The sequence below is a fragment of the Folsomia candida genome, unplaced genomic scaffold (genome assembly GCF_002217175.1).
Source record: "Folsomia candida strain VU population unplaced genomic scaffold, ASM221717v1 Fcan01_Sc002, whole genome shotgun sequence".
Lineage (NCBI taxonomy): Eukaryota > Metazoa > Arthropoda > Collembola > Entomobryomorpha > Isotomidae > Folsomia > Folsomia candida.
Genome location: NW_019091194.1, coordinates 497,623 through 508,363, shown reverse-complemented (window position 1 = coordinate 508,363; position 10,741 = coordinate 497,623). Strand labels below are relative to the sequence as shown.

General features: G+C 37.9%; 1 protein-coding gene across 2 annotated transcripts; it reads right to left on the bottom strand.

Moving 5' to 3' along the window:
- Positions 1-1,272: 1,272 nt before the first annotated feature.
- LOC110844446 lies at positions 1,273-9,067 on the bottom strand. 2 transcript variants are annotated; one of them, XM_022090652.2, is made up of 8 exons: positions 8,772-9,067; positions 8,599-8,646; positions 8,316-8,521; positions 7,359-7,613; positions 6,286-6,853; positions 2,863-3,014; positions 2,142-2,562; positions 1,273-2,082 (listed from the first exon to the last, which is right to left on the bottom strand). In XM_022090652.2, exons 3-8 carry the CDS (start codon positions 8,467-8,469, stop codon positions 1,629-1,631), a joined length of 2,004 nt encoding a protein of 667 aa, XP_021946344.1. In that variant the 5' UTR covers positions 8,470-8,521; positions 8,599-8,646; positions 8,772-9,067; the 3' UTR covers positions 1,273-1,628. The 2 variants fall into 2 exon arrangements, with proteins under 2 accessions (XP_021946344.1, XP_021946345.1); XM_022090653.2 differs by having other exon boundaries at positions 8,316-8,516.
- Between the last annotated feature and the right edge of the window lie 1,674 nt (positions 9,068-10,741).

Here is a 10,741-nt window from a genome sequence, read left to right as displayed (position 1 = left end):
TCTGCATCTTTTAATTTGCGCACGGTTTGTGGTGGTGTTTATGCGGTTGATAATTTGCATGCACCGTTTTGTCGACAGAAGAAGCGATGTGGCCTGGTCTGGTCGTGGTTTAAAATTTAAATTTTACTAAAAATTGAGACATCTCTTTAAAATATTTAAGTATATAAATAAACAAGGATTTTCTTCAAGAATTTTTTAAAGAATGCATGCAAACCAAACCACAACAGCCATGCACGCTAACTGAACTAACAAGTGAAATCTACATAAGCATGATAATTAAATTAAGTCCGTCATCACTTCAAAATCGTCAATGACCACTCACTCACTCACACAAATTTTAAGTACGTCCATTGTGTTGTTATTTTTTTCCTTGGTGGGTCAGTCGGATAAAAATGCATAAAATAAAAATGATGATATTCATTCCGGCTCGAGGAATGCCGTTAGGAGATCTCTTTCGCTATCACAGACTTTAAATCACAGCATGGCGTTCCTGTCATGTTGTGAGATGCGACGAGGAATAGTAAAGTTTTGCATTTTATTTATTTATTACAAGTTGACGACAATAATAAATAAGACATGCAAATTATAAAAGTGGTCATAATCTGGGGGATGGATTAAATTAGGGATATGTCTTGTTACACGATTAATTGACACAGTTTCTAACAATAAGAATGGCGCGGTGCCCCATTGGAAATATGTAGAATGATAAAGTTTCTATATTATATTATACATATCTTCCAAGGTCCTGAAATGCACTTCGGCCTTAATTATCACTTTATAGGATCAATATGTCCGTCCTGTGTCCATCCGTTGATCCCATAAGTCGCGAATAGATGCGAATCTGGAGATGCGGTTTTTTGCAACGTGTTTTGTGGGGACGACGAGTGAAACAAGATCTGCTCGCCACGACGGTGTGGTCATGAAAATGTTTTAAAGTAACTTTTGCGAGCGCAGTGGGTGCATAATATGTTTGTGAAAGTAATATGCCCCCACGATCCAGATTATCCCCACAAACATCGTGGTTCTCCCCAAGCCAATCAAGTGTATTTTGTATTTTGTCCTTAGAGTATTTAATAATAATGTTATTATTAAATACTCTAAGATTTTATCAGTATTTGTTAAATAAAAATAATGAATACAATAATTTGCGAACTTCGATTGCATATAAAAGTGTCAAATAATATTGGGAACCACGAAGACACGGAGAAATTGAGATGCATGTATAGTTTTTGAAATTAACAAGGGATGAAATAAGTGGCTTGATAAGTCAGGTTTTTAATTTCAAATTGTTGCGATTACCTTTATTTTGTTATTAATTTCGTAGTTATTAACTCAAATTCGACTCATTACAATTAATCACACATAAATAGACACAATTAACTAAATCACAATTTTCAGTTCATTTCACAGTAAATCAATAGACTAAATATTTTGTCAAAAAATTGTCAATCCGATTTCACAATTTTTTGAGATTATGGTGCTAAATAATAATACATTTCTTAGCACCAAAATAGCCTTCCCTTTATCTTCTGACTAGCGACGCGACGATGCGAAAAGTGCATTAAACGCAGCACTTTTAATTACTAATATTAATTATAAAAATATACCATATCGCGTCCTTATTTATTTTATAATTCGACATTATTTCTTAGTGCCCAGGCACGATGCTTGGACCGGACGTGTAGTTTGACGATATTTCGAGTTTTAGCGTAAAAATCACAGTTGCTCTTTGGACAGGTATAAACTTTGCCGTCACACATTAACTCTGAGATTATGTCCTCCGGCAGATCAATCATGGTGACGTAACATAGCTTTCCACGAATTGGTTTCGGTAGGGATTCCAAATAAACCCTTTGTTCCTTAGTAATCAACCCGAGATTGGAGAGAAAGTCCTCTTTTGGACTTGGCAATGGGATTGGAATGGATTTTATTTGTTTTGCCTCATTTTGAAGTCGACAACGTTTTTTGGTTGCATTAGATTCATCCAACACTGGGTCAGATTTCTCTTTATAATCGTATTTGGTTGGGTTTTTGGTCAGGGTCATCAATTCGAGTACAGTCTTCTTTGGGTGTAATTCATCTCTGCGAAAATTTTATAAAATTAGTAAAATTTCAACACCACAAAATTGTTTTTGTCCAACCTGTGTGCTTTCAGTTCAGCTTCTGATGTCCACAAAAATCCACAGATTAGACAGGTTCTAGCAATAATCCCAGCAACAAACGTTCTGCCTTTGACGTCAACTGGTGCCAATTTCTTGGACACGACAAGTGGTTTCTTTTTACGTCGTGTTTCTTGCATTGTTTTCTTTGCAATGGGTGGACGTTTTTTAACTTTGTCAATACCATTTTCGATGGGGGAGCGTTGCTTCCTCTTCCGACTACCGTTGATGACAGTGCTTGAAGTACCAGTTATAGATGACGACGCCTCGCTATTTAGATGAATCAAAGACCCTCGACCCCGTTTTCTGGGGGCTCTGCCACCGGCAGTGATAGCAGTGGAATTTGAATGCCCGTTCGTTGATCCTGGGGGTCGATTAAACTTGGGAGGTTTCCAGAAACGACCTGAATTATAAGACGACAATATTTAAGATCTTGCTAACGATAAGCTTTTTTATGTGTGATATATAATATTTAAATTGTGCAGTGAGGATATAATAAAAAAAGTGAAAGGATAAGGGCTAACTTTTATTACTTGGAGGGGTCCAGATTAGGCCTTTTTTGTCAACGTTTCGACCTCTTGGGTCTTCTTCAGGACGACGAGGCGTTGAAAAAAGGCCTAATCTGGACCCCTCTAAGTACTAAAAGTGAGCCCTTATCCTTTCACTTTTCCTAGCTTTTTTATGTGTAACGAATAAACCGTACCAATATCGTCCTCGGCAATTTTTCCCTCTTCAATTAACCGTCGCCTACGTGCCATGGCGCACCTAGCAATGGTACTGGCTGCCGTTCTTTTCTTCCTCCCAAAGCGGAGATGAATTTCATAACAGTCGTAGATTGACAATGGTTCGACACCCCTGCAAGTAAAATGTAACGTAAGTTAATAAATTGAAAAATAAAACGTCCGCCTAAGGGTGAAAGTATTTCCACAATACATTATTATTCAATATTATTCTGGCAAAAACACTATTAAATTTACTGTAATAATGTATTCGCAGCCCTCACAGAAGAGAAGAGGGTAACGTTCTTAATGTTTCAGATAATCGTCAAAGTTCAAAGAGGGAATGTATCATCATCTATTTTAGGATCACATCCAGGAGACAAGCTTGAGGAGATATGCTAAAAGAATTCCATTTTAGCCAGAGCTTGGGCTTATGTGCCTGTCGTGTCCGTCCATTAGTATTTCAATAACTCGGAAGTTTCGAGTCGAAACTCGACTATTGTTGAATAAAGCTCAAATTTGGTATATTGCTTGCTAATCGTTCTATATGGAAGAATATGAACTAAAATTGGAAAAATTTTTGGTCTACAGGGACCCCACTGGTGATCCATACCGAGTTTTCAAAATCGAGCCAAAATTTCAAAAACCTATCAGTATAACTTTGCTTAGCCCGAACCAGGATTGATTAGTAAATCCATCTTTATCGCTAGTTTTCTACAAAATTTTGTGCTACCATTTTCCACTAATTCTTGCATTAACTAGCACCAATTCTTCATATTACTTGGTTCCAAATTACCAGTGGAGGTCGCCCCTCCACTGGTAATATGAACTTTATATATTCAGTTCATATGAAAAGAAAAAACTTGTAAAGCTAGGTTATAACACATCAGAGGGGCAGAGTTTCAAATCATTCATTATTTTTGGTAAGGTATACAACAACGCACAAAGAGATACAAGTAAACGAGTAAATTCAGTTGCAAATATTAGTGGAAATTTGTATATCATAGAAAGAATTATTTATATCAGTGGTTCAATGGAAGTGCTCGTTTTCGTTAGGAGGTTGACAATTTCAGAAGAAAAATATTCCACCATGTCTTCAAAAGTTGTTGGAATTAGTGATCACGTTAGGATAATATCAGCTGAAAATATTGTACCAAAAAAATATATTGGCCACTTCAACCAGTCGGGTAAATTAATTAATGTTACAAAACTTGTTAACTCTGTAGAGTTGGAATAAAGCAGTGTTGCAAATTTATTTCAGTATTTGTTGTTGCTATTAATTTTGCTCCGTACATAATGACTTGCCCGAATCTGCGGGCAACAGCGCCACAAATCATTCTCTTAATTAATTAGTTATAATACGCCAGGAGAATTTATGCATAAAACACTCGACATCAAAGCAACGCAGGAATAGACAAACAACTATCTGCAGGAAGTGTCATGTATAAAATTCTTGTCGAAGTCTGCAGAATACTGTTTGTCGAACCGGGTCGACACAATTTTTATGCAGAGAACGACAGAAATATTCTGCAGGAATTATTCTGCAAGGTCAGGCTGTCTAACTCTGCAGGAATAGACACGATTATTTTTGTACGGGAGGCCATACTTGCGGGCTACTGTGCCCCAGACATGGCCCACAAATAAATTCTTTATCGGGTAATAGCTCATAATGAAATAATATGAAGCGAAATTAGTAACATTTTTATGTAAAGTTTCCCTAGGGGGTAACTACCCGTTTGCCCATACCGATTTTTAGAAATTGTCTTAAAAAGATGAAATTCGGTACGGTAATACTTAATGGTTTCGAATGGAAGTTAAAAACGAACAAAGTGGAACCAGAGTAGCCCTAGAGGGTGACCCGTACCGTCTAAAAGTCACTATTTTAAAAGTTGGTAGCTGATATTCGGAACATCGGTCAAACTTGTGTACTAAAGTGAAATGGGAATGTTAGAACGAACGAATTACTTAAGAACCGCAGTAGGACCACTGGTTTGGAAAACGTAGAAGACTAAAAGTTGACATGATTCTACAGGGTTAGAATAGCTTAATAAATATGAAGTAACTTTTAAGATTTTTTTTTGTCAGGAGGACCAGTAGGGTTTTGGAATTAGTTGCAATTTTGCATGCTGGATTATGGGAACATTTTTGACGATTGCGAATAGTAGTTGGTACCGGTCACTTGACAAGCATTTTGGCATTTAGAAGCCGACTCTGTCCCTAACTCGGGCTATATTATACTGCACATTGTAGGTTTTTCTTTGTGTGTCAACTTGGATTTCATTATGACTTTCATTTAGCAGCCATTAGCAAGCTCTATACAAAATTTCGACTTTCTGCTACAATTTTGAAATTTTGGTGCATAATACCCCGCCCACTCCGATGACCTCACCGGTCAACCACTTAACCGATTTCGCCCATCTGTGAACTCTTTCCCTAACTTTGTCCAATATGCACATGGTAAATCAAGTCGGTTGGTCAGTTCGTTCGAGAGTTATCGAAAGACGGACATGACCTAGCCCTGGTTCGGGCTAAAATTTTAACATCAACCCCAGAGATCCGAAAGATTATTAAAAGTTATTGTATTTAGTTGGAATTTGGTAAAAAGGATCAAATTAGGGACATATCAACTGATAAGTGTGCATAGTATGAAGATTTACTTATCCAAGCTGGCTCGGGCTCTGCGTAGGTACAGTGTAGATTTTAACCTGGGTCAGGGCTTATGTAAGCGGTATGTCTGTCTGTCTGTCTGTTTGTAAATAATTAAAAAATTTTGGTGCAAACTGTCAAATAAAAATTTTATAACAAAAATTCTCGGGGGTGGTAATAGTCAAGTCAATTGGGATAAAGCAATTCCTGACTCGGGGTAGATGTAGCCTGCATCACAGAGTTGGTTATTTAAACAAGGGATTTACTGGGGAATAATGTGCCCAAATTAGATGTATGGATAATCGAGGTTTCCGAGAAGGTAAAACTATTCCCCAGTGTAAAATTTATTGAAAATTAAAGTTGAAATTTCGAAGTTTAAAATTAATAGAATTACTTAATTGTTTAAAAAACTATACTTTTACAAAGTAAAAAAATAGAAGGAACTCACCACAAGGTTCCAACGCTCCTGACTTTCCAATTATGCTTTTGAAAGTTGAGGTTAGCGCAATTAAATTCTGTCTCAATGTACCTCAAACTCTTTACTGTAACCTACTCTGCGCAAGTAAGTCCCTATATCCCTATACAACTCCGTAGTTTGCACTGCAGGGTTTCGGACTTTGATCACATGCCAACCCATCATGCTCCAGAGCTTTAAGATATTTACCGACAAACGAAGACTGTGCGTCGAACGCACAGACAGACATAGCGGATACACAAGCCCTAACTCCGGGTTCAGTAGAAAATGAGTTCAAGTTTAATACCTATAGGGATACAGCGCTGTGCTGGGGACTGCATGATCCGGGTAAAATTTGGGATCATCATCGTCGGTCTCATACTCACCCTCTTCAGGGTAGAGAACCAGACCAGTAAAATTAGTGCAATACGGTGTCTTGATAATATCAGTGTCTTTTGTAATTTTCGGTGGGGGTGGTGACGCAGTACCGTCATCGGGTGAGTCGATTTGGGTAAAAAAATCGGCATCATCCTCAAAAGTAGCTGGCGCCTTCTCAACTTTGCACTTACTGGTGGGAGATTTTAGATTACCTCCTTCCGCCTGAGCAATTTTTTCTTGCTCTAATTCCCATTCCAGTTTCATGGCCCGATACCGATTAGCTTCAAAAAGTACTGGATTTTGTAGCGAATTCAGCTCCAAGTTGTGAAGTCTGATTTCATGAGCAAAACAGTAACTTATTTGTATGAACGGCTTTAAACATGTCGGACAGACAAAATGATTTTTTCCTTTGTGACGCTCGCGGTGAAGGAGGAATAAATTCTTGTCCTTGTATACCGATGCCGGTCCATCGGGACAGCGTAAACAACGCATTTCTCCTGTTAAAAATACATAATTTTAGTGTTCCCTATAGTAAGTGCACACTACTTATTACTACATAACTATATAGGCATATCCTCCTGATATTGGCTGATATGTGTTTTATTAATGAAACAATCAATCACACAAGGGAGGAAGTAGATAGAAATCAATCAATATACGTGTACAAGACACTACAAGAAGTGAGAAAGTAGATATTGCAGTCATTCAATGAATGCACAATAAGTGAGGAAGTAGATAATCTAACGTTCAAGTAAATGAATGTTAATTATAAGTACATTTTAATTTTGGCGTAAAAGTTGTGCATATTTGTGATATGTAAGCATCACACCGAAATTTGTGGCCAATGATGTTTAATTCAGAGCACAGGTAAGTCAAAATAAAAATAAATATTTAATACATGTGATTTTAAAAGATAGTTATCTATTTAAAGCGGAATCAAGAGTTGCCAACTCTGAGTTGGGGTAATATCGAGTGCTTGAGATGCTCTTTGACTTAACTCACCAGCTATATCGTCTTCACTATCATCGTCCAGCGTGATAACTTGGACCTCTGGAGCAAATCCATTCAACCCGTTGACCCAGCTGCTATACGCAATAGTATCTTGATCGTCAGGATCTGAGTCATCATCAGAGTCGGAATCCATGTATGGAAAAGTTCCTGGAAGATCGTCAGAACATTCAGAACCGTATGAGTCGGAACCAGTATCACCGCTTTCGCCTTCGTCCCCATCAGAAGAGTTCGCAGAAGACTCGCTGCCTGGAAAGATCAAAAAAGGTATTATTTATTAATTAACTATTAGTACTTTACCCGTTACAGTTAAATAATTATTTGGTAACAATATTATTAAAATGCATGGTAGTTTTAAATATAATAAATTTCGTTAGGTTTTTTTTTCCTGCTGGTGCCAAAAATTGAAGCCAATATTGAACTGTAATACTAAGTCGCTGGAGGAAGAAAGGTGTGTGTATCGTCGTCCCCCGCGGTCATTTGCAGTCTTCATGTCTTTAATGAAGGGTAACCACTCCTGTCCCCATACACTCAACGTCTCAATTATAACAGGTATAATAAAAATGAGTAGGAGAAATTTCTAAATGTTAATTTCTTTCATTTTATCTTTTTTTTCTTGGTTGCGGACTGTGTTGGGAAGATAACTAGGGGGTTAAAATTAATTAAACACAATGTATGTATTATCTTATATGTAAAACTACCATGTATTTTAATGACATTGTTAACAATTATTTGATTGTATTCATTAATTAAAAAAATAAATTACATTCTTTTCATTAGAAAAATACTTGTCAAATTCATAATTATAGTCGTAGAAGAAAGAAAAAATACAAATTAATGAACTTCAGCTAGTACAAAAATTCAGGTAAATTACAAAACAACGCTGGAGGCTGGACTATTCTTAACTTGGAGAACAAGATACAATATAGATATTTATTTGTTATTCCTTACCAGAAGATGAGGAATATTCGCATTCAAATTCTTCATCCCCCTCATCATCACTGTACAATGTTAGTTCTTGACGCTGGAAAGTTTGCAAGAAGTCTTCCCACAGCTTATCTTCTTCCAACTCCTCATCCAGGTGCGTGTTAGTATCCGTCTCCATCTCCACAGACAAAGATTAAATCACAGATGACAGACCGAAGTGAGGGACTACACTACAGCATACAGAAAGAGTATAGATTCCAGATAATAGAACCACAATTTATTGCCAACAAAACAAGCCGTATATTACCAATTAAAACATTCCACGAAGTGAGGGACTGACTTAACAGCATAAAGACTATAGATTCAAGATAATAGAACCACAATTTAGTAAACAAAACAAGCCGTATATTAACAATTAAGACATTCGGAATGTCACATTCCACACATGTGAATTCATTTTAATTATAAAGATTAATTTACCTGTGAGTTGTCCGAATAGACATCAATTTTGAACTGAACGATGTCTCTCCATGAGAATTACGAGAATTTAATGTTCAATGTTATTGTTTACGTTAATAAATCACGACTCTAAAAAAATTATAAATGTGTCAAATTATAAACTGTCCAAAAACCAGTCCGTCCCAACCCCCCCACGGGTATCCCCCTGCTCCCCTAAACCAACTAATTGTAACAATCACCACCTTATTTAAAATTTCATTTATACAACGTCGAGAAAACAAATCTCGTCAAATTTAAAAATCTTTCCTCACAGAATTTATGTACTACTCCTCTCTCAGCAGTTTTTGAGAAAGTTCCCTCTCTCACTTTGATTCGTTCACCACGCCACTAACGAACCCGCTCGCGTTTGGTTGGCGTCATCCCATCAAAGGAAAAAACGTACAGGCAAGCCAGCCAGCAGTTTTAGTGAACCTAAAAATCCTATCGGGGAGCATCCATATATTACGTCGTCAAATAGCTAGGAGTGTGGTTTTATTTCGACTATCTTACTCGTGTTAAGCTTATCATAGGGAAGGGGTGTGGGCTAGACTTTAGTTAACCGAGGGTCTCCGATTGGGTAATGTGATACGTCATTTTGTTCGTCTCGGCGAGCTGAACAAGAATATCCAAGCGCGAAAGCGCGGAAACGTCTAGTTCAAAAGTTATGGCGGGGTATAGTTTGAAATTTTTATTGCATTTTTGGACGTTTCGGAGAATTCTAAGACTTTGTCTCACTTTCCCCCGTGGCGGGAAATTTTTTGGGGCGAAATGAGATTCTTGGGGTAACGTGAGATTTCATGTTTTTATTGTAGAAATCGATTTCTAATCATTTTCCTCCATGGCGGGAACTTTTTGGAGTGAAATGAGATTTTTGGGGTATCGTGAGATTTGCATTTTTTAGCGGGGCGGGTCATCCAACGTGTTTACGACCAACCCGGAGCCCCGCACTTTTAGACCGCGAGCGAAGCGAGCCTAGAAAGTGGGCAAGCGGGGGCCCCGCACGTTTAGACCGCGAGCCTAGAAAGTGCGAAAGTGGGGGCCCCGCACTGTTACTAATTGTCTAATATTGGGGTATTGTTCGTATTTTAGCGAGCGAAGCGAGCAGGTTAGGTTAGATTAGGTATGCGGAAAGTGCTACCTAGGAGAGCTACCTAGAAGTGCTACCTAGAAGAGCTAGCTAGTAGTGCTACCTAGGAGATCTAGCTAGAAGTGCTACCTAGAAGAGCTAGCTAGTAGTGCTACCTAGAAGAGCTAGCTAGTAGTGCTACCTAGGAGATCTAGCTAGAAGTGCTACCTAGAAGAGCTAGCTAGTAGTGCTACCTAGAAGAGCTAGCTAGTAGTGCTACCTAGGAGAGCTAGCTAGTAGTGCTAACTAGGAGAGCTAGCTAGTAGTGCTACCTAGAAGAGCTACCCAGGAGAGCTAGCTAGAACGGTGTTGGGTGGTCCCGCCCCGCCAAAAAAACGCAAATCTCACGTTACCCCAAGAATCTCATTTCGCCCCAAAAATTTTCCCGCCACGGAGGAAAGTGAGACAAAGTCTTAGAATTCTCCGAAACGTCCAAAAATGCAATAAAAATTTCAAACTTTAACCCGCCATAACTTTTGAACGGGACGTTTCCGCGCTTTCGCGCTTGGATATTCTTATTCAGCTCGCCGAGACGAACAAAATGACGTATCACATTACCCCATCGGAGACCCTCGGTTAACTAAAATTTTTCCCCGCATTTATTTTTTATTCATAAATCGAGTATTAAATAATTCATTTCGACGTGAAATTATTTAATACTCGATTTATAAATAAATAAATCGAGTATTGTATAATTTATTTTGACGTGAAAATCACTCAATTTCCCAAATTCCAATCACAATTGAATGATTTTCACGTCGAAATAAATTATATCGGGTATTAAATAATTTAGAAAACCTTACGCAGTTCGGCTAATGTACTCGTA

Bases quoted from the DNA above. Each gene is read 5' to 3' on its own strand.
- LOC110844446 (XM_022090652.2), bottom strand. From the start codon at position 8,469: ATGGAGACGGATACTAACACGCACCTGGATGAGGAGTTGGAAGAAGAT. The intron at 7,614-8,315 runs GTAAGGAATAAC...TGATCTTTCCAG, and splicing joins CGAATATTCCTCATCTTCTG to GCAGCGAGTCTTCTGCGAAC. The intron at 3,015-6,285 runs GTATTAAACTTG...TTTTACTTGCAG, and splicing joins ACAGCGCTGTATCCCTATAG to GGGTGTCGAACCATTGTCAA.